Consider the following 19,813-nt stretch of genomic DNA (forward strand, 5'->3'; position numbering starts at 1 on the left):
ACTACTCCAGATTACCCAGAGGGAACTACTCCAGATTACCCAGAGGGATCTACTCCAGAGGATCCAGTGGGATCTACTCTAGAGGGATCTACTCCAGAGGAGCTCCCAGCACTGAAGGACGGCGTTGCGATGATTCATCTACCTTCCACGTGTGATGCTCGTAGTGCTTTGTGTCCAGGAATTCCTCAAACGTCAGTTCTGTCCGTTCTCTCTTGTTGTCGTGTTCCTTGTTCAGAGACACCAGGTGACATTTGTTGAAGGTGTCGATCTCCGTCAGAGCGTTCATCAGCTTCCTCTGGAACGTCTCTGCCAGGGACCGCGTGGTAACCAGCTTCTGCACCTCCAGCACTGAACAGGAATGATGAGGAAGACCAGGAAGGAAACCCGGGAGGAAGCACCGAGCTGCACTCACCTTGCATCCTGCGCTCAAACTCGCCGCCGAGCCTCATCAGCTCCCTCTGGTGGTTCTGGGGAGGAAGAGCAGGCATGAGACGTAAGCCAAAGCTTGAAGCAGGAGCAGAGGATTGTCTCCTCACCAGCTTCAGCATCTTGATGGAGCTGTGCTCCTGGAGCCTCTTCTCCCTGTTGTCCATCTGCAGATTCCGGAGCTGCCGCCGCAGATCCAGCTCCAAGTCCGTGTTCTGCTTCTGCTGGAGCGAGCGAGACGTGACGGCGTCCGTCTTCACCTCAGAGACGGCGTTGTGTTGCTCGGACAGGACGTGCTTCATCTTTTGCTTGTAGACCTGAAAATCCGACAGAGTCAGGATCGGACCGGATCGGACCGGGAGAACAGCAGGACCACCCCACAGGGTCAGTGGAGGACTCACAGTCATCTCCTCTCGGTGTCTCTCATCGACCTCTGACCTCTCTGCGGTCGTATTCCTCAGCTGGACCTCGGACTCCTCGAGGTTCTTCTTGGTCGTCTCCCAGACGGTCTGGGTTTTGTCCCGCTCCGGCTGGAAGAGGCCCTTCTCCTTCCGCACCGTTTCCAGCTCCTCCTGGATGCGGAGGGCGAAATCCCACAACTGCAACACATTGCAGAAAATCAGGGCGGGATTAACCAGGGATTAATGCAGAGGAATTAATCTGGTTTTAATCTGGACTTTAACGACACCAGATTAAAACCAGTCAAACCAACCCGGTTCATTCAAACCGACCCGGTTATAAATGGAAAAGTAAGTAAAGCCTTCAGCCAATCAGCACCAAGGAAAGTGAATGGCGCTCATGGATTGGCTGCTTTGCAAATGCCAGCCAATAGCGTGTCAGATGCCATCACGGTCAGAAGCAGGAAATAATCACATTTTCATCCAATAGTCTGGAGTCGCGCTCCACAGACGAACCGTGAACAGGCGACAGTCACTGTATGGTTTTAGGAAAAGGTAAACTATTATCTGACTTTAGTGGTATCACGTTTCAAACGTGTCTGAAAACAGCAAAACGTGTAGAAATGTACTGCTTTGAAAAATGAGCCTGCTGCTGTCTGGTGGGTAAAGATGGTCCCGGCAGAGCGGCGCATCCCTGGAGCTCCTTGATTTAACAAAACAACTTCCTCACAGGAAGCTCAGCATGTTCTGTAGTTCTACCTGAACACAGTTTTAAAATTTTAGCTCCTGCACCAGTAACATGTTTGTTTGGCCGGGTTGTACCGGTTCCATCAGGTCCAAACTGCGTAAACACCAGCTAGCCTCGTTAGCATCAGCAGGAAGTTCTACCTGGTCCTTGGTCATTTCTTGTATGGGCGCAGAGTCCAGCAGCATGAAGGGGTTCACCTTCCCGGCTTTCCCCTTTTTGCCCTTTTTGCCTTTCTTTGGAGGCTGAAGAAGCAAACACAATTTGAGCGGCTCATGCTAAGCTAACATGCTAACAGGACATAATTCAGAGTCTAACAATTAATAAATGATGCTCATAATACTACTGAACATTATGATGTAGTTACCAGTAAAGTGTAAACATTTTCTCACCATTGTGGTTCACTAATCAGCTTCTCCCAGCAGAAGAAAATATAAAAACTGGATTTGATAGGAAACGTAAGTTTAACTGTTTCTGTTGAAACAAACGGAATGTGCTGCCATGGCAACAGGATTACAGGTCCAAAGAAATTTAAAACATGCGTTTACCGTACAGTACTCTGAAATACAACCAACAGGACATATTTAGAAAAAATGTTTTTATTATAAGGTCTTACAGTTTTGTAGAGAAAATACATTTGGTTCAGTGGATTTTATTGTTTTCCTGTAATATAATTTCAGCATATTGCTTGTATTTTGTGTTATTCTGTGGTTGAGAGCGTCATCTTACACTGTCATCTGTTGGGGCAGCAGCATCAGAACCAGGGATTTAAAAAGGTTCAACAGTCTGATAAAGATGGCTGGTTCTGTTCTGGTTCTGTCCTGGTTCTGTTTGGGGGATGGTGCAAAGGGGGATTCTTCAAAACCTTTGACTATCCTGTTCATGAGACTGTATTGGGAAAACAGAGTGTCTTCAGTCAGAGGCTTCTTCAGATTCACTGTAATACAGACTGCTGCAGGAGATCTTTCCTGCCAACAGCATCGACAATAATTTTTTAGAAGAATCTGAATTAATGAGCTACAACATTTAATGTCCCTTTGCGCTCAGTAAAGTATGTTTGGATTAGAATTGGGTGATTCTTTTTTTGCGGCAACATTTTGGCTTCAGGACATTTGAAAAAAAAAAGTATTAATGTTTTAAGTTATAAATATTGTGTTACAACACTGACATGTTTAACAATAAGAAATTAACAATGGGCAAGCAGCTCAGGACTGGATAAATTAATAATTACAGGTGTTTTTTTCACCATTGTCTCTGAATGTGTTCCACTCTGTTATGAACATTTACATGTAGACCACAAATAGTTGAACATGTAAATTTAGAAAAATAATGACTTTTTCTTAAAAAGAGTGTGTCCCTTTTACTATATATTTTATTTTTGAAATTGTAACACATCATGTAGTTACGAATCATTTATGTCTTTATTGTAAAGAAAAAAATGTTTTTTTTTACTCATTATTACTGTCAGCATTGAAAATATTGGTAATTTTAAAAATTTATATCAATATGTGCATTTATTGGTCTTCAATTCCCAACATGGCACAGAAAAATTCACAGTACTTAATGTTTCTGTAACAATATTTAATAAAAATGTGTGGAATGGAACATCACACCCCGTTATTGTCCCACAACAGGGTGGAAAATCAATGTCTGATTCTAAAATCTGACGATTTTCATCATTGGTTGCAGGATTGCCTCTTTCAAGTCAAAGTATAGGCAGAGTATTTGTCCTGGCTCTATTTGGGAAAACAGGTGACATCCCTGTAGTGGATTTTCCCCTGACAGACTCATTGTTCCCCTCACAGGAGTCAATGGGGGCAACTAGTGAAATGAAAACAGACAAATGGCAAAGACGTCTGATAATACCTCAGACTGCTCTGCAACTCTATTCCATCATCTGACATTTTTTATTTTACTTAAAATGATGACTTTTCACCCTAATTTCCACCCATAACAGGGTGGAACTTTTCTAACTAATCTAGTTAGCTAAACTAACATTTAGCTAGTTGTTCACCACAACTAGCTAAATGTGGTGAACATTTAGCTAGCTAACCTTCAACAGAATAACAAACCTTTAATGACTAAATCTAATATAATGTTTTTTAAATTCTACTGAATAAACATTTTTCACAATCCATCCTAACAGGGTGAAACTTTAAGCTTTACTCATCCAGGTTTAACATATTTAAGATAAGAAAAAGTACAGAGATGGTGACAGTTGAAGCTTACTTTGTTTTCATGGTTGAATTTACTTCAAAACCTTTGATGTCACTTCCATTAAATGGTTTTTATGGAATTTTAGACTTTTTGAAGGCAAAAAGGAAACATCCTAACGGTGGAAAGTTAGTACTGGGACATGTAGAATATGAAGAAAATATCAAATGAGAAAAATAGTTTCAACAGATTCAATTGCATATTAAATTAATGTTTAGTCCAGTCAATCAACTTATTGAAGAAAAACATAAAAAATATATATATTTTATAGTTTAAACTTCATGAAGAAGTCTATTACATTGCACTGGGGAGACAATGAAATTGAGCATGTTGGTCACCAAAAAGGTGTGTAAAGAACAAAATAATATTTAAAAGGCATTTCATTTATATTTGAATAATGGAAAACATCTAAATGTATAATTAAAATACTTTGTTGTAAATATTTGGCACATTTTACAAAAAATAATTGTAAGCATAACATGGGGACATGGAATGTTGCCGCAAAAAATCATTTTGTAAGCGGCACAAAAGGAGCCTCCAGTGCGCTGTGCTCCAGTAGGGGGCAGTAAAGCGCCCATCGCGTCAGTAAAGAAGAGTTGGTCTCTGATTGGTTGGAGTTGATGCGGCGTAAACAAAAGCTGAGCCTAAACTCTGCTCGGCCGCTGATGGGGGCTTTAGGTTAGAGGTCAAAGGTTAAAGGTTAAGGAATGTGATCCTTCGGGGAGCCTCTGCTCCTCTGCTTTAGCTCCGGTTTTCACAGTCCACGTCATGTTTTAGGCTCCGATGCTGGGAGGCTAATGTGGCTAAAGCTAGCACAGAGCTAAAGTCCGGTAGTTTTTAAATGGAGTTCGGTTCGGTTCGGGAACTGATCCAAGTTTAAACAGCGGTTGAGTTCGGGCTTTGGAGCCGCCATGAGCCGTTCCCCGTTGTGACTGAAGGGGGAGGATGGCAGCAGAGCTGTTCCCCGCCAAGAAGCTGGTGTCTTCGGCCTCAAGCAGCAGCAGCAGCTCCGCCGCTTCGCTCCAGCAGCAGAACCTGAGCAACAACAACCCGGCCCCGGGCGGCTGCAGCTGGCAGGGCCTGTACCCCACCATCCGGGAGAGGTGAGAGCGGCCCGGCTCCCAGGCAGCCTGGGCTCCGGAGCCATTTATCAGGACTAGATAAAGTCATCCGGTCGGTTCCGGCTCCCAGTTCGGTCCTGGTCCGTTCAGAACCGAACTGACTCCAGTTCACCAGGTCAGAAAGTCATCATCAAAATTTAGTCTAGTTTACATGGAACTCCAAAATGCTCAAAATTAAACGAATAAAACATTAGAAAACAAATAAATGGTGAAATAACTGAAGGCAAAGAAAGTTTTATTCATTATTATGAAACGTTTTTCATTCTGCTTTATTTGTAAAGTTTTGACCTGCTCATAAATGGTTCTGTCACAGTAACAAATTTGTCTGGACGATAAAATGTCCAGACAAATTGAAGTTTTGCAACAAACAATAATAATGTTGTTTTGAGACCATTTTCTTAATGCAGGATCACAATAAGCTTTAAATTCTAATCAACATTTAACTGTGGAACCAGAAGACATTTTAAATATCCAAAACAAATAAGCAAAACAACAGAAATGACAAATAAAATGAATTGTCACCAAACTGAAACTTCTGTCATCCAGTTTTTGGCAGAAAGAGAAAAACAATAAATCATGCAGTTAGAAATTATTCAGTTTGTTTTAATTTATTGTAGCGTTTGCAGCTTCAGCTACGGCCAATTTCACTTCAGGAAGATTAAATAAGAATATTTATGGAAATCTGTGATAAATCGTTATTATTCATGTGAAGAGGAGATGAAACCTCTGAGCTGGAAAATCAGATTTTATCATGTTAAAATCAAAACAAAGATAATGTGGAGATGAAATTTCAGACTTCTGCATTAGTAATTATCATTAATAAATGTTGACACTCCATGATTTACACAAGCAGCTTTTTACCATGAACTGCAGAAATGTGAGTCGACATTTTGACTTCATGTCCGTTTAATAGATCAGGTCTGGAATCTGCTGCTTGTTTTCACCTGAAATTCAAATTTTCTTTAAATCTCTCATTTTTATTTGATCCTGATCCTAGAAATAATAAACACAGAGGTTTACCTCCTTCTACCAAACCAACCAACCAGGCCTAAAGACGTCAGTTTTCTGGATTTTAATTGAACTTGGATGAAATTCAGTGAAAATAAAAACCTTAAAATCTGGGTTTGTTTCCTTCATTTCTGTGAAACGTCGTCAGTTTTGGTTCATATTTCTGTCTGCAGGAATTCAGTCATGTTCAACAACGAGATGATGGCGGACGTTCACTTCGTGGTCGGACCGCCGGGCGGGACTCAGAGGGTTCCTGGACACAAGGTAGAGTCCGACAGCTTCTAGGACGAGCTCTCTAGAGATAGATGTATAGAAACAGATCTGCTCCAGAGCTTGATGTCATGTTTAATGTTTAGGGTACGTAAGCTGCTTCTTCATCAGAGGAGCTCGTCTTCGTGAAGTTTGGCTTTAAACCAGAATTAATATTATTATTAATATTATTATTCTGTTACAGCCGTTTCCTGTAGGGGGCGACTCGTTATGTCTAAAGCAGAATCTTTTAGAAACCAGGTTCTGTTGGCTGGTGCTAGTGGTCCAGTTTGGGCCTTCTGACCCGGTTCCGGTTCTGCTGTTCCTCTCGGCAGTACGTCCTGGCCGTGGGCAGCTCCGTGTTTCATGCCATGTTTTACGGCGAGCTGGCCGAGGACACAGAGGAGATCCGGATCCCGGACGTGGAGCCGCCGTCCTTCCTGGCCATGCTGAAGTAGGTCCGGCTGTCCGTTCGGACCTCAGAACCAGAACCGGTCTGCTAACCCGGCCTCTCCTCCACAGGTACATCTACTGCGACGAGATCGACCTGTGCGCCGACACGGTGCTCGCAACCCTCTACGCCGCCAAGAAGTACATCGTGCCCCACCTGGCGCGGGCCTGCGTCAACTTCCTGGAGACGAGCCTGAGCGCCAAGAATGCGTGCGTGCTTCTGTCGCAGAGCTGCCTGTTCGAGGAGCCGGACCTGACGCAGCGCTGCTGGGAGGTCATCGACGCGCAGGCCGAGCTGGCGCTGCGCTCCGAGGGCTTCTGCGACATCGACACGCAGACGCTGGAGAGCATCCTGCGGCGGGAGACGCTCAACGCCAAGGAGATGGTCGTGTTCGAGGCGGCGCTGAGCTGGGCCGAGGCCGAGTGCCAGCGCCGCGACCTGCCGCCCTCCATCGACAACAAGCGGCTGGTGCTGGGCAAGGCCATCTACCTGATCCGCATCCCCGCCATGGCGCTGGAGGACTTCGCCAACGGCGCGGCGCAGTCCGGCGTGCTGACGCTCAACGAGACCAACGACATCTTCCTGTGGTTCACGGCGTCTCGCAAGCCGGAGCTGCTGTTCTGCACCAAGCCGCGGAAGGGGCTGGCGCCGCAGCGCTGCCACCGCTTCCAGTCCTGCGCCTACCGCAGCAACCAGTGGCGCTACCGCGGCCGCTGCGACAGCATCCAGTTCGCCGTGGACCGCCGCGTCTTCATCGCCGGCTTCGGCCTGTACGGCTCCAGCTGCGGCTCGGCCGAGTACAGCGCCAAGATGGAGCTGAAGCGGCAGGGCGTGCCCATGGCGCAGCGCGTCATCAAGTTCTTCTCCGACGGCTCCAGCAGCACCTTCCCGGTCTGGTTCGACTACCCGGTCCAGATCGAGCCCGACACCTTCTACACGGCCAGCGTGGTTCTGGACGGCAACGAGCTCAGCTACTTCGGCCAGGAGGGCATGACGGAGGTCCAGAGCGGAAAGGTCACCTTCCAGTTCCAGTGCTCCTCCGACAGCACCAACGGGACCGGGGTCCAGGGCGGCCAGATCCCAGAACTCATCTTCTACGCCTGATCCGGGCCGAGTCGGGTCGCGGCCGGAAGCCGGGGGACTACTTCCAGTGGCGGATGAATACACTAACGGTCTGATACCTGGTGACCCCCCCCCCCACCACATCAGACAAGATGGAGGCAAACTTGATCCTTGTTTTCATCTGTTTGTGGCGCCATTATTTGAAACATCATGAAAGTTTCCAGAGGTCATGAAAGGTCAACCCCCCCTTCACCCCCACCGTAACGTTTGTGCTGCTTTTGCTTTGGGACGTTGATGACCTCTGACCTCTTTATTATCTTCTATTGGCGGCTCAGGTGAAGTTTTGCTGCAAAGACGTTTGACTCCAGTTCATTTATAGATTATTGATTATTAATCTCTGAAGGCGGTTCCGGACTGAAGGAAGGTCGGGAAATGAAGCAGAACCAGACCAGATCTCTCCATTGGACCTCCTAGTGCCTTAATGACGTGTTGATCCAGTTCTGCTCAGCCGGGTCAGAACTGTTTTCGGGTTTATTACAGATGGATAACGTTCAGATCCGCGTTGATCCGCGGGTCGTTTCAGTCGGTTCCGGCCCGTCGTTTAGAAGAAAACGGTTCTGATCCGCTGGGTTTTGGGCTTGCTTCACCTCCAGAACCAGAACCGGTCCACTTCCTGCTCTCAGAGGAGCAGTTCCTGTTGGGATCGGGTCACAACCTCAGCTGGATCGGAGTGGACAACTGGGACCGGGTCGTGGTTCTGATCGTGCTGCAGCTCCTCAGGTTGTTGCCTTAGTGAAGCTGCTGAGTGTGGCGTAGTTCCTGCTGCAGCCTGAAGGTGGCGGTGTTGCTGTTACCTGCAGGTGTAGAAGCAGAACCGCTTCACGTTCCTGAGGTTCTGGATGAGGTTCTGCCATCGTTTGGACCTGAAGCTCGTTGCTTTTGCTTCATTTAATCACCTTAAAATCAACCTGGAAACGAGTTGAACTGGGTTCAGACTTTCTACCAGTTTTCTGTTTTTTCTGTTTCATGTTTTTTGTTTTTCTTGTTTTGTGTTTTTGTGCCTCCATCCTGATGAAACTCGGTGGCCTTATCAAACTCATGTTGTGATGAAATAAAAAGTTTCAAAAGTTTCTGTTTGCTGTGCTTTTCCTGAAGAAAATGTTGCAGAAATAAACTGCAGACATAAAGAATTCAGCAGAGGTTCTGGTTCTGGAACTGAGGTGAGCGGGTCCAGCAGTCGGGTTTCTGAAGGTTCTGGAGGATCCAGAGAGCTCGTGGATCCGGATCTCTGGAAGGAACCAGGAGATTCCTGCGGATCCGTCAAGCTGCTGCAGCAAACGGGAAGCTCCTCAGATCCGAGGAGACGCCAAAGTTCTGCCAGATGTTCTGACCGAACAGAACCGGTTCTGTAGACCAACATCCGCTTCACTGACCTGGAACTGTGGAGGAACGTAACTAGTGATTAGTGACTTAGTTAAGGCGTAATTAAGTACATTTTACCTGTACTTTGAGACGTTTATATGAACATGCTGAGTTTTTTGAGTGAATTATTTTATTGTTACATTTGAAATAACATTTGATGGGATGAAAACTGCAGGAAACCCTGGAGACCTTTAAATTGCACAAAAATTCATATGCTATCATTTTTATTTCAGTTAAAGTGCTCCTAAAGTTTCCTTTGTTAAATCTAAAAACTTTCTGCTCATAAAACAGTAACTAAAAAGCTTAAAGTAAAAATTTAACAAGGTATGTTTATATTTGAGTAACGTTTTGCACTGGTAACATTCCGTGTATTTAAGTATTTTGTTTTTCAAAGTAATTGTACTTCAGTAGATTATTTCTGAAGCTGCAGATTCTCCGCTGAATCATCAATCAGCTGTTATTCTCCTTCCGGTCCACCAGGCGGCGCTGCTGCACCGAAACGGCTCATCTCAGAAGAAGACGGTCAGTCCAAAGTCTGATCTACCCGTTTGGATTCAGAACTTTGTGGGATTCCTGGTGGACCGAAGCGGCGCCATGAACAGGCTGAAGCTCATCTCCGGACACCTGAGTCCCGGCGGCTCCGCGGCGCCGCTGCCCGACTTACGGAGCTCCGACTGCGGCTGCGCGGCGCCCAGCCCCGAGGACGAGGTGGTGGTGGTCCACGGCCGGAGGACCGCGATCGGAAAGGCCAAGAAAGGAAGTTTTAAGGTAGATACGGTCCGAGAAAACAGCAGAACCCGAACAATACCGGACTTGACCGAGTTAACCCGATGTTCTAACCCGGGGGGGCCAAAGTGGGTCCTGGAGTTCCGGCATCCTGCATGTTTTATTCTCTCCCTGGTTTAACGCACCTGGATCAAATGAGGCTCGTTAGAGGCCCTAAGAGGAACATTGACAAGCTGAACAGGTTGTTACTCCACCAGGGAGAGAATAAAACATGCAGGATGCCGGGCCTCCAGGACCCATTTGGGCCCCCCTGTTCTAACCTGTCCGTTTCGCTGCGAGCCCCGCCCCCTGGCGTTGGGCTCCGCCCACTGAGCGGAAGTGGGATGTTGCGTAGATCAGTGGCCCCCAACCCCCCAATTGGTACCGGGCTGCGCAAGAAATAATTAAATATTTCTGTTTTATGTATTATTTGAGTCTGGAGGATCTTTTATTTTGAAAATCCTTTAACCGGATTCTCTCGCCAACACTGAGCCACAAGCAGCAAAATGAGTAAGAAACAGATCAGATGTCTTTGGAAAGTTTCTTTGCAAAGGGGAAAAGGCCCAGAGAAGAGACAGGAGGATGGATTTATCCCGGACCGGTAGGTGAGTCCCACATTAAGCCGCTCTGTGTAACATGCGGCGACCGGCTGCTAAAGAGGCAATGAAGCTTCAAACTGCTTCACCACTAGAGACCCAGCAGGCTGTGGATATCAGCAACACTTCGGGTGTCATTGTCTCATCACTCCCAGATGGGACCGTCTCGGTGCAGAGAAACAAGCTCAGGGCTCCGTTAGTCGTTATCGTGAGTTAAAATTTTCACGAAAGTAAAATGCTCGTTTTTGTGGCGCATCTGTATCTTATTTTGAAGGGATATGTAAAGGTTACCATAGCGACCAGAGTCAGAGCGTTTGGTCGAGAGGAGATGAGTAGAGCTGTGAGTCTGAAGTCTGGTTTAGACGGAAAGATTTAAGGATTGTTCCCCTCCGCGGATAATAAAAAGGTTGGGGACCAAATGACATGTTCCCAGATTTATTAAAGTCAAACTGATTTTAAAGATGATTAAAGCTTAAAGATATTAAGGCTGTTGGAAATAAAATCTATGATTATTATTAGAACGGTTTTCTAAGTTAATAACTAACGTTGATCCACTGGGCTAACTGGGACTAATCCCAGTAAGATCCTGGTTTTCTTTAGAAGCAGACTGGGATTAAATATTCCAGTTTTTAATCTGAAGCAGATTCATACTGGTTTGAACTGGGACTCTGTCCGTCCAACCGCTGCTGTCCAGGCTGGGCGGTACGGAGGCCCGGAGGGGCCAAATGCTAATCGCATGCTAACAAACCGTCTTCCTGCAGGACACCACGCCGGACGAGCTGCTGAGCGCCGTGATGACGGCCGTCCTGGAGGACGTGGGACTGTCCCCGGACCAGCTGGGGGACGTCTGTGTGGGTGAGTGTAATACCCAGCCTGGCCTGAAGGGGCGCCATCGTCCTCTGATCCTGCTAAGAGGCTTTCTGTCTGCAGGAAATGTTCTGCAGCCTGGAGCCGGAGCGCTGATGGCCCGAGTGGCTCACTTCCTCAGGTCAGGGTCTGGGGTCAGAGGTCAGCATGTTGAGGCCTTTGAAGGGGCGGGGCTTCTGAAGGGGCGGGGCCTGGAAGTTCTAACATCTGTTGTGGTTGCAGCGGTTTTCCAGAGAAGGTTCCGGTTTACACGGTGAACAGGCAATGTTCCTCTGGGCTGCAGGCGCTGCTCAACATCGCAGGTAACGCCTCACCTGACCTCACCTGACCCCGTTGGTTCCAGCTGGTTCCTCCAGGTCGCCGGCCCAGTCTGACCTGGTTGTTCTGTTTCTCAGGATCCATCCGGAGCGGATCCATCCAGCTGGGCCTGGCCTGCGGGTGAGTTCCTGAAGTGTCCTTCTCTTCCCGTTCAAAGTTCTCCTGAAGAACAGTTCTCCAGACGTTCAGAGACCTGTTCACTCCAACAAACAGGCAGTTGGTCCAGGATCATCCTGACCTCTGACCTGCTGTGTTTCAGAGTGGAGAGCATGTCGCTCCGATCCATGGGGGATCCAGGAGATCTGAGCTCCGGACTGTCGGCCAACGCCAAGGCGAGGGACTGCCTGATCCCCATGGGGTGAGAGGAGGCGAGGCACCGATCCGTCGGCTGCTCAATAATCAATACAACCAACTGCAGGAATTATGGCTTCAGCATCATGAAGTCGATCTGTCAGCAGAAAAACTCTCAGCATGAACGACCTTCACAAAGCCACTGAAGGTCACACAGAGCAGATCAGGATATTTACCAGCATCATCGTTTATTTATTGATATCAATGTTGCAACATTTTCCAGTCAATCTGATTGGCTCCAGAACTGGAACGTTCTTGTCATTCCATGTTTTCCGTCTCCTCAGCGTGACGTCGGAGAACGTCGCGGAGCGGTTCGGAGTTTCCCGGCAGCAGCAGGACGCCTTCGCTCTCGACTCGCAGATCAAGTTTGTTGTTTAGCTTTTTAGCTCTGCAGCTTTTTGTCCTTCCTCTGGTTCTCCCAGTCACTCCAGTGTTCCCAGTGTTCCCAGCAGCTCCGGCTCTGGTCCCGTCCGGGCCGGCGCTGACCCGTGTGTCCCCGCAGGGCGGCCCGGGCCCGGGACTCGGGGCGGTTCGACCAGGAGATCGTTCCCGTCTCCGTCACGGTCCGGGACGAGTCGGGCCGGGAGCGGCGGCTGCAGGTTCGGAGGGACGAGGGAATCCGGGCGGGAACGACCCTGGAGGACCTGGCCCGGCTCCGACCCGCCTTCAAACCCAACGGAACCACCACGGCAGGTCAGAACCGCCCGACCCGCAGCACCTTCTCCTGGCCGGCGCCGCTGACTCCGCTCTGTTCCAGGAAACTCCAGCCAGGTGAGCGACGGGGCAGCGGCGGTTCTGCTGGGCCGCCGGGCCGCCGTGGAGGAACTGGGTCTGCCGGTTCTGGGCGTGCTGCGGGGCAGCGCCGTGGTGGGCGTCCCGCCGGACCTGATGGGCATCGGCCCGGCGCTGGCCATCCCCGCCGCGCTGCAGCAGGCAGGTGAGGCGACCAGAACCTTCTGGACCAGAACCAACCAGACAGAACCAACATGACCTCCATTTCCTCCTCAGGCCTGAAAGTGAACGACATCGACGTGTTCGAGATCAACGAGGCGTTCGCCAGCCAGGTGTGTGTGTGTTNTTCTTCTTCTGTTTCTTCTTCATGTCTGAAACATGAATCAGTCAGGGGTCACGTCATTAAAGACGAGAACAAATGATTTTAACTGAATTTCAGAACTAAAACAAACTGCAGTAAGTTTGATTCAACATGCAGCTTTAAAAATCTGGATGTTTTGTCCATGTTTGTCTGACGTTTACAGGAGAACAAGGTGGCAGGTTGTGAAAACGGAGCAAAGAAACAGGAAGTCAGAACCATGAGACTGTAATAAAATCTCTGCGGATCTTTTTACTCAAACTACAGAGCTGCTGTTGGCAGAAGGGCTCGAGTCTCGGGTTTCCTCTCCTTGGAGGATGAACTCCGTCACTCTGACGAGCCACATGGAGCAGACGTCAGCGCCGTGACCGAATGTTTTCAACACCGACGGCCAGAACAGCCGCTCCACTCCTGTCACCGTGGTAACCGAGCGTCATGCGGGGACGTCACCTGATGCTCCGAGCTCGTCTGAGAAGAACGGGTCGCTGAGGTCGACATCAGGAGGAAGCTCATCATCACTGAGCTCTTCTTCGGCTCCCTGATGGAGAAAACGTCACGTTAGAATCATTACGGCCTGCAGTTCAGAGCTCTGGCAGGAGGAGGCGCCACTCACCTGCTTTCTTTCATTTTTCCTCTGCTTCTTCTTCTCCTTCTTCTTCTGCAGAAACTCCTCCCAGGGCGTCGGCTGGTCCTTGGCCTCCAGCTTCTTCTTCACCAGCCGCTCCGTCGTTTCCTTCAGACCTGAGGAGGAGGACAATGAGCCGCTCTGCCGTCGGGCCGAGAGGCTGCAGGCGGCTCCTCCTGGTACCTGGAACCCAGCTGATCTCCATCTCCATGTCCTCCTGCTGCCTCTTGTCTTTGCTCTGGATGCTCTTCAGCAGCTCTCTGTATTTACTGATCTGCTCCTCGCTCCTCTTCCTCTGTTTCTCCTCAGGTTTCTCCTCCAGCTCCTCTCCAATCGGCTCTTCTGTTTGAAACAAACAGCTCAGCACAACTTCGTCTCCTTAAAGCACCAGAAAACTTTTCTCGATCCTCACCTCCTCCTGTCTCCTCGTGCTCTTCATCTTCGTCTTCCTCACTGGAGGAGGCCAGGTAGGCCTTAAAGTCCAGGTCCAGCAGCTCCTCTTTGTTGAACTTCCTGTTCAGAGCCGTCACGCGCTCGTGGTCCGTCTCGTCCCACGTCAGCTGCACCTGATTGGTCCAGAAAAGATCCAAGCATGATCAGACTATTGATCAGCTCATTAATATTTATTAGATTAATAATCAGAATTTATTCCACACTAAACTTTAAATTTGCGATTTAAACCATTGATAGTAATGAGATGTAAAGCAAACTAAATGGATGAACTTCAGCAGTATATTCATGTGTTTTCTGATTCATTCTCAGGAACCGGACCGGACCAGAACCAGCTGCTCTGGTCTGAGGCTTTAGTTCATGAACTGACTTCAGAGAGTCTGCTCAGTTCCACTATGAAACGGGTTTTCTGGTCCCGTCAGCTCAGAGCCGGTGCGGTTCTGACCTTGGAGGAGGCGGCAGCAGACGAGGTGAACAGCTTGGGCGTGTACGCCGTCAGGTTGACGTCCGTCGCCACGTCTCTGGGCTCCTCGTCGAATGTCACGTCGTCAGGAACAAAACTGTTGAGTGAAAGAAGCTTAGAAACTCTAGTTTAATAAACGAAACCCGGGTCGGGACGTTTGAATTCGTCATCGTACCGGAGATCCAGAACCGAGCAGCTGCTCTCGTATTCGAAGCCGTCGCATTCCTCGTAGATCTTCACCGCCGTCTCCACAGAGTCGCATTCCACCACGCCGTAGAAATACTTGAGACGCTTGAACTGATAATCCCGCAGCTTCTCTCTGTAGACCCTGAGAGGAGCAACAGAACCACTGAAGCATCTGGACCCAGAACATCTGCTAGCCAACAGCAGAACGTCTGCTAGCCAACAGCAGAACGTCTGTTGGCTAANCTCTCTCTCTCTCCAGGCCGTGTTCTGCGTTCAGCGTCTCGCTCTTCCTCCAGAGAAGGTGAATCCTTTAGGGGGCGCCATCGCGCTGGGTCACCCTCTGGGCTGCACCGGCGCCCGGCAGGTTGTGACGCTGCTGAATGAGCTGCGGCGCCGAGGCAGGAGGTGGGTCCGGTTCAGCCACTGCAGCAGAACCGGGTCGGGCCGGGTTCTGACCCGGTTCCACTCTCTCTCTCTCTCTCTCTCAGGGCGTTCGGAGTCGTCTCCATGTGCATCGGTACCGGGATGGGAGCTGCCGCCGTGTTCGAGTTCCCCGGGCCGTAGCGACCCGGTTCAGACGGATCCGACAGGTTCGACCCGGAACGTTTCCAGTGATTCCAGTTTAATCGGCCCAATTCCTGAAAACTGATTTCAGTTTCGGCGCAACATTTAAAGTCTGACCTGCTGATGACGATCAGACTGGAATGCTGCGGCAGCGCCTCGTTGCACCGCTTCACCGAGGAGGACCAGGTCCCTCCAGGCTGATTGCCCTCCCTCCAGGCTGATTGCCCTCCAGGCTGATTGCCCTCCAGGCTGATTTCTCCATATTTTCATGCAGATCCCCTTAAAGGGCCGGTTCAGGCAGAATGTGTTAAAACCAGCTGATTACAAACTGATAAAATATTAACAGTTTCTGCGATCATTTCTTGTTATGAAACAATGTTGACCGTTTCCTCCTGATGATGTAATAAAGATAAAAACAGATTTGATCAAATAACAGCTGTGATCTTAAGGTTCTGTTTGTTTCCTCAGAGGGCCTCATGAAAAGCTTTGGTGGGCCAGATTTGGCCCCTGAGCCTCGAATTTGACACACAAGCTCCAGAACGTTCCTCATGTTCAGCTGGGCCGACCCAAACGGTTGTGGTTCTGGTCAGAACCCGTCCCAGCAGAACTCCAGTGGTTAAATCCAACCAATCAGGGCACTCCTGCTGCTGTGGTAATATTTAATGATTACCACAATAAAAGCTTCTCTTTGGAGGCTTTTATTGTGACACTGCTTCCTGTTGAACCCAAATGAGTTCAATGACTGTCAGAACTTTAACTGGATCTTAAGATGTTTCATTTTTTTAATAGGAAATAATGATTCAGTTTGAGATGAAAGATTTAATAATAAAACGTTCAAAATGGCTCAGTTTCCGTCTGCTGTCCAGATCAGAACTGGGCCGATCAGAACCAGGAAATGGGTCCACTTTCAGGAGGAATTAGGTCACTCTCCGTTTTTTCCGGGCCTGGAATCGCTCCGTTTTGCTCTTAATGGATTTAACGAGCAGCGACAGACTCGGATCCATCGCCTTCTTCGAGTCCGAATCCGGCTCGGCTCCAGCTGCTTCCTGTCTATGGCCAGGCTCCGCCCCCTCCTGTCTGCCAGGCTCCGCCCCCTCCTGTCTGCCAGGCTCCGCCCCCTCCTGTCTGCCAGGCTCGGCGGCGCGGCGGCGCTGCTTCTCCTCCAGGATGCTCCGCGTGGCTCTGGTGTTCCTGAAGCCGGGGTGGGACGGGTCCAGGTTGAACAGGTGGGAGGTGAAGACAGCCTGGAAGCGCGGGTCGGAGACGTCCACCTGGAGACAGAGATCGCATCATCGACTGGCCTACGGAGGGCTGAACCTGCCACTGACTGACCTACGGAGGGCTGAACCTGCCACTGACGGACCTACGGAGGGCTGAACCTGCCACTCATTTCTAATATTTCAATGTTGAATTTTAGTAGTTTTGGTGAGTCTATAAGGTTTTTATTGTAATTTTTAACAAATACAAATTTAATAAAATACATAATTAAATAATAACTGTATTATTAAAGAACACAAAACAAAAAGAGCTAAATTAACAAGTACTGTGTAAAATACAAGCCAATTAAAACTGTTACAATTTAAATATTTAATTATATCTTTATAAAACTAATGTTACAAATAATAAACGAGTATTTAATAGATGGTTCAGTAAAATGAACAATGGAGTCAGATTTGTGAGATAAATGGATCTATAAAGATGGGAAAACTTCTGCCACTGTGCTAATGGTAAAGCTAAGTTTTAGCGTAACACTTTAGCATTTTTGCTAACTTCGAAAATATTTAGTGCACTTAGCTTTCCCTAAATTAATTTTTCCAGATAATTTCTAAACGGATAATGTTAAAAGTTTCATAAATAAAGTACAATGTCTGTTTTTTAGTTTTGGTTATAGAAATTCTTCTAGTGGTTAGACGTTAATATCCATGCTCTTATTTTGAAGTGAGTGAAGACCGTTTCCTCTCTCTCTTTTCCTGTAATAACTATCTAAAACCAGAAACAGGAACAAGTTAAAGTGTTTGAAATTAGCGCCTTAGCATTAGCAGAACTAATGGTTATGATTTGACTGTTAGCAAAGCTAGCTCTTAGTTAGCAGTGGCCGGCCTGTCCGGGTGTAGAAGCAACGCTGCCCCCATCAGGCCGGTGTGGGAATCGCAGGTAAAGCCTGCCTGAGGATGAAGGTCTCACCTGGAAGCTGTCGACCTCCAGCGGCGCTTCGCCCTTCCTCAGCAGCTTCTTCCTCTTCCTCCTGCTCAGGTTCTGCTGCTCTACGATCTTGTCGTAGTTGAAGTGTTTGTGTTTGGCTTCATCATCGTCATCCTCCATCAGCAGAGCCATCTGGGCCTGGAAGCAAGCAGACAGATGAGACTCTGGGAGTCGGAGGACGATCCGGCTGGGAATTATTCTGCACCTTCTGTTTCTGCCGCTCCTCTTCCTCCTCAGCCGTAATCTGCTCTTCCTCCTGTTTCTTCTTCTTCTGTTTCTTCTTCATGTCTGAAACATGAATCAGTCAGGGGTCACGTCATTAAAGACGAGAACAAATGATTTTAACTGAATTTCAGAACTAAAACAAACTGCAGTAAGTTTGATTCAACATGCAGCTTTAAAAATCTGGATGTTTTGTCCATGTTTGTCTGACGTTTACAGGAGAACAAGGTGGCAGGTTGTGAAAACGGAGCAAAGAAACAGGAAGTCAGAACCATGAGACTGTAATAAAATCTCTGCGGATCTTTTTACTCAAACTACAGAGCTGCTGTTGGCAGAAGGGCTCGAGTCTCGGGTTTCCTCTCCTTGGAGGATGAACTCCGTCACTCTGACGAGCCACATGGAGCAGACGTCAGCGCCGTGACCGAATGTTTTCAACACCGACGGCCAGAACAGCCGCTCCACTCCTGTCACCGTGGTAACCGAGCGTCCTGCAGGGACGTCACCTGATGCTCCGAGCTCGTCTGAGAAGAACGGGTCGCTGAGGTCGACATCAGGAGGAAGCTCATCATCACTGAGCTCTTCTTCGGCTCCCTGATGGAGAAAACGTCACGTTAGAATCATTACGGCCTGCAGTTCAGAGCTCTGGCAGGAGGAGGCGCCACTCACCTGCTTTCTTTCATTTTTCCTCTGCTTCTTCTTCTCCTTCTTCTTCTGCAGAAACTCCTCCCAGGGCGTCGGCTGGTCCTTGGCCTCCAGCTTCTTCTTCACCAGCCGCTCCGTCGTTTCCTTCAGACCTGAGGAGGAGGACAATGAGCCGCTCTGCCGTCGGGCCGAGAGGCTGCAGGCGGCTCCTCCTGGTACCTGGAACCCAGCTGATCTCCATCTCCATGTCCTCCTGCTGCCTCTTGTCTTTGCTCTGGATGCTCTTCAGCAGCTCTCTGTATTTACTGATCTGCTCCTCGCTCCTCTTCCTCTGTTTCTCCTGAGGTTTCTCCTCCAGCTCCTCTCCAATCGGCTCTTCTGTTTGAAACAAACAGCTCAGCACAAGTTCGTCTCCTTAAAGCACCAGAAAACTTTTCTCGACCTTCACCTCCTCCTGTCTCCTCGTGCTCTTCATCTTCGTCTTCCTCACTGGAGGAGGCCAGGTAGGCCTTAAAGTCCAGGTCCAGCAGCTCCTCTTTGTTGAACTTCCTGTTCAGAGCCGTCACGCGCTCGTGGTCCGTCTCGTCCCACGTCAGCTGCACCTGATTGGTCCAGAAAAGATCCAAGCATGATCAGACTATTGATCAGCTCATTAATATTTATTAGATTAATAATCAGAATTTATTCCACACTAAACTTTAAATTTGCGATTTAAACCATTGATAGTAATGAGATGTAAAGCAAACTAAATGGATGAACTTCAGCAGTATATTCATGTGTTTTCTGATTCATTCTCAGGAACCGGACCGGACCAGAACCAGCTGCTCTGGTCTGGAGCTTTAGTTCATGAACTGACTTCAGAGAGTCTGCTCAGTTCCACTATGAAACGGGTTTTCTGGTCCCGTCAGCTCAGAGCCGGAGCGGTTCTGACCTTGGAGGAGGCGGCAGCAGACGAGGTGAACAGCTTGGGCGTGTACGCCGTCAGGTTGACGTCCGTCGCCACGTCTCTGGGCTCCTCGTCGAATGTCACGTCGTCAGGAACAAAACTGTTGAGTGAAAGAAGCTTAGAAACTCTAGTTTAATAAACGAAACCCGGGTCGGGACGTTTGAATTCGTCATCGTACCGGAGATCCAGAACCGAGCAGCTACTCTCGTATTCGAAGCCGTCGCATTCCTCGTAGATCTTCACCGCCGTCTCCACAGAGTCGCATTCCACCACGCCGTAGAAATACTTGAGACGCTTGAACTGATAATCCCGCAGCTTCTCTCTGTAGACCCTGAGAGGAGCAACAGAACCACTGCAGCATCTGGACCCAGAACGTCTGCCCGCTAACAGCTTCTCTCTGTAGACCCTGAGAGGAGCAACAGAACCACTG

The 19,813-nt window shown here is 48.5% G+C and overlaps 4 protein-coding genes across 10 annotated transcripts in view; 2 read left to right on the forward strand and 2 right to left on the reverse strand.

Annotated features, from left to right (window-relative positions):
- acaa1 (acetyl-CoA acyltransferase 1) overlaps nucleotides 1–15,808 on the forward strand; it is an 18,292-nt gene extending 2,484 nt beyond the window's left edge. The window contains exons 2-15 of one of the 2 annotated variants that reach the window (XM_016664360.1): nucleotides 4,110–4,116; nucleotides 9,577–9,864; nucleotides 11,219–11,312; nucleotides 11,388–11,445; nucleotides 11,547–11,626; nucleotides 11,720–11,762; nucleotides 11,902–12,000; nucleotides 12,278–12,358; nucleotides 12,496–12,686; nucleotides 12,751–12,930; nucleotides 13,002–13,057; nucleotides 15,067–15,212; nucleotides 15,296–15,400; nucleotides 15,525–15,808. In XM_016664360.1, the coding sequence (XP_016519846.1) occupies nucleotides 4,111–4,116; nucleotides 9,577–9,864; nucleotides 11,219–11,312; nucleotides 11,388–11,445; nucleotides 11,547–11,626; nucleotides 11,720–11,762; nucleotides 11,902–12,000; nucleotides 12,278–12,358; nucleotides 12,496–12,686; nucleotides 12,751–12,930; nucleotides 13,002–13,057; nucleotides 15,067–15,212; nucleotides 15,296–15,371 (1,398 nt within the window). In that variant the 5' untranslated portion in view covers nucleotide 4,110 and the 3' untranslated portion in view covers nucleotides 15,372–15,400; nucleotides 15,525–15,808. Of the gene's footprint in view, nucleotides 1–4,109; nucleotides 4,117–9,576; nucleotides 9,865–11,218; nucleotides 11,313–11,387; nucleotides 11,446–11,546; nucleotides 11,627–11,719; nucleotides 11,763–11,901; nucleotides 12,001–12,277; nucleotides 12,359–12,495; nucleotides 12,687–12,750; nucleotides 12,931–13,001; nucleotides 13,058–15,066; nucleotides 15,213–15,295; nucleotides 15,401–15,482 lie in introns of both variants that reach the window. The other variant, XM_016664359.1, reaches the window with a different exon arrangement.
- LOC103156453 (growth arrest-specific protein 8-like) lies at nucleotides 8–2,939 on the reverse strand. 3 transcript variants are annotated; one of them, XM_016664363.1, is made up of 5 exons: nucleotides 1,962–2,937; nucleotides 1,713–1,814; nucleotides 828–1,025; nucleotides 413–743; nucleotides 8–348 (listed from the first exon to the last, which is right to left on the reverse strand). In XM_016664363.1, the coding sequence occupies exons 1-5, from the start codon at nucleotides 1,962–1,964 to the stop codon at nucleotides 89–91; spliced, it is 894 nt and encodes a 297-aa protein (XP_016519849.1). In that variant the 5' UTR covers nucleotides 1,965–2,937; the 3' UTR covers nucleotides 8–88. The 3 variants fall into 3 exon arrangements, with proteins under 3 accessions (XP_016519849.1, XP_016519848.1, XP_016519847.1); XM_016664362.1 differs by having other exon boundaries at nucleotides 413–467; nucleotides 537–1,025; nucleotides 1,962–2,936; XM_016664361.1 differs by having other exon boundaries at nucleotides 413–1,025; nucleotides 1,962–2,939.
- On the forward strand, nucleotides 4,729–8,805 carry LOC103156443 (BTB/POZ domain-containing protein 3). Of its 2 annotated transcripts, none has more exons than XM_007578491.2 (4): nucleotides 4,729–4,886; nucleotides 6,086–6,176; nucleotides 6,497–6,615; nucleotides 6,684–8,805. In XM_007578491.2, the coding sequence occupies exons 1-4, from the start codon at nucleotides 4,729–4,731 to the stop codon at nucleotides 7,714–7,716; spliced, it is 1,401 nt and encodes a 466-aa protein (XP_007578553.1). In that variant the 3' UTR covers nucleotides 7,717–8,805. The 2 variants fall into 2 exon arrangements, with proteins under 2 accessions (XP_007578553.1, XP_016519844.1); XM_016664358.1 differs by having other exon boundaries at nucleotides 4,781–4,861.
- Nucleotides 15,809–16,135: 327 nt separating the features above from the next.
- esf1 (ESF1, nucleolar pre-rRNA processing protein, homolog (S. cerevisiae)) overlaps nucleotides 16,136–19,813 on the reverse strand; it is a 6,806-nt gene continuing 3,128 nt past the window's right edge. For 2 of the 3 annotated variants that reach the window (XM_007578493.2, XM_016664357.1), the window contains exons 6-14: nucleotides 19,562–19,714; nucleotides 19,369–19,483; nucleotides 18,886–19,039; nucleotides 18,657–18,815; nucleotides 18,462–18,589; nucleotides 18,299–18,386; nucleotides 17,779–17,861; nucleotides 17,556–17,711; nucleotides 16,136–16,642 (exon numbers count right to left, since the gene is read on the reverse strand). In XM_007578493.2, coding sequence (XP_007578555.1) covers nucleotides 16,289–16,642; nucleotides 17,556–17,711; nucleotides 17,779–17,861; nucleotides 18,299–18,386; nucleotides 18,462–18,589; nucleotides 18,657–18,815; nucleotides 18,886–19,039; nucleotides 19,369–19,483; nucleotides 19,562–19,714 — 1,390 coding nt within the window. In that variant the 3' untranslated portion in view covers nucleotides 16,136–16,288. The remainder of the gene's footprint in view (nucleotides 16,643–17,555; nucleotides 17,712–17,778; nucleotides 17,862–18,298; nucleotides 18,387–18,461; nucleotides 18,590–18,656; nucleotides 18,816–18,885; nucleotides 19,040–19,368; nucleotides 19,484–19,561; nucleotides 19,715–19,813) is intronic. The other variant, XM_007578494.2, reaches the window with a different exon arrangement.

Source organism: Poecilia formosa, unplaced genomic scaffold, assembly GCF_000485575.1.
Source record: "Poecilia formosa unplaced genomic scaffold, Poecilia_formosa-5.1.2 Scaffold481, whole genome shotgun sequence".
In the NCBI taxonomy this organism is placed as follows: domain Eukaryota; kingdom Metazoa; phylum Chordata; class Actinopteri; order Cyprinodontiformes; family Poeciliidae; genus Poecilia; species Poecilia formosa.

Bases quoted from the DNA above. Each gene is read 5' to 3' on its own strand.
- LOC103156453 (XM_016664361.1), bottom strand. The intron at 1,026-1,712 runs GTAGAACTTCCT...AATGTGTTGCAG, and splicing joins AAGAAATGACCAAGGACCAG to TTGTGGGATTTCGCCCTCCG. The intron at 349-412 runs GTGAGTGCAGCT...ATTCCTGTTCAG, and splicing joins GTTTGAGCGCAGGATGCAAG to TGCTGGAGGTGCAGAAGCTG.
- LOC103156443 (XM_007578491.2), top strand. From the start codon at position 4,729: ATGGCAGCAGAGCTGTTCCCCGCCAAGAAGCTGGTGTCTTCGGCCTCA. The intron at 4,887-6,085 runs GTGAGAGCGGCC...TTCTGTCTGCAG, and splicing joins TACCCCACCATCCGGGAGAG to GAATTCAGTCATGTTCAACA. The intron at 6,177-6,496 runs GTAGAGTCCGAC...TCCTCTCGGCAG, and splicing joins AGAGGGTTCCTGGACACAAG to TACGTCCTGGCCGTGGGCAG.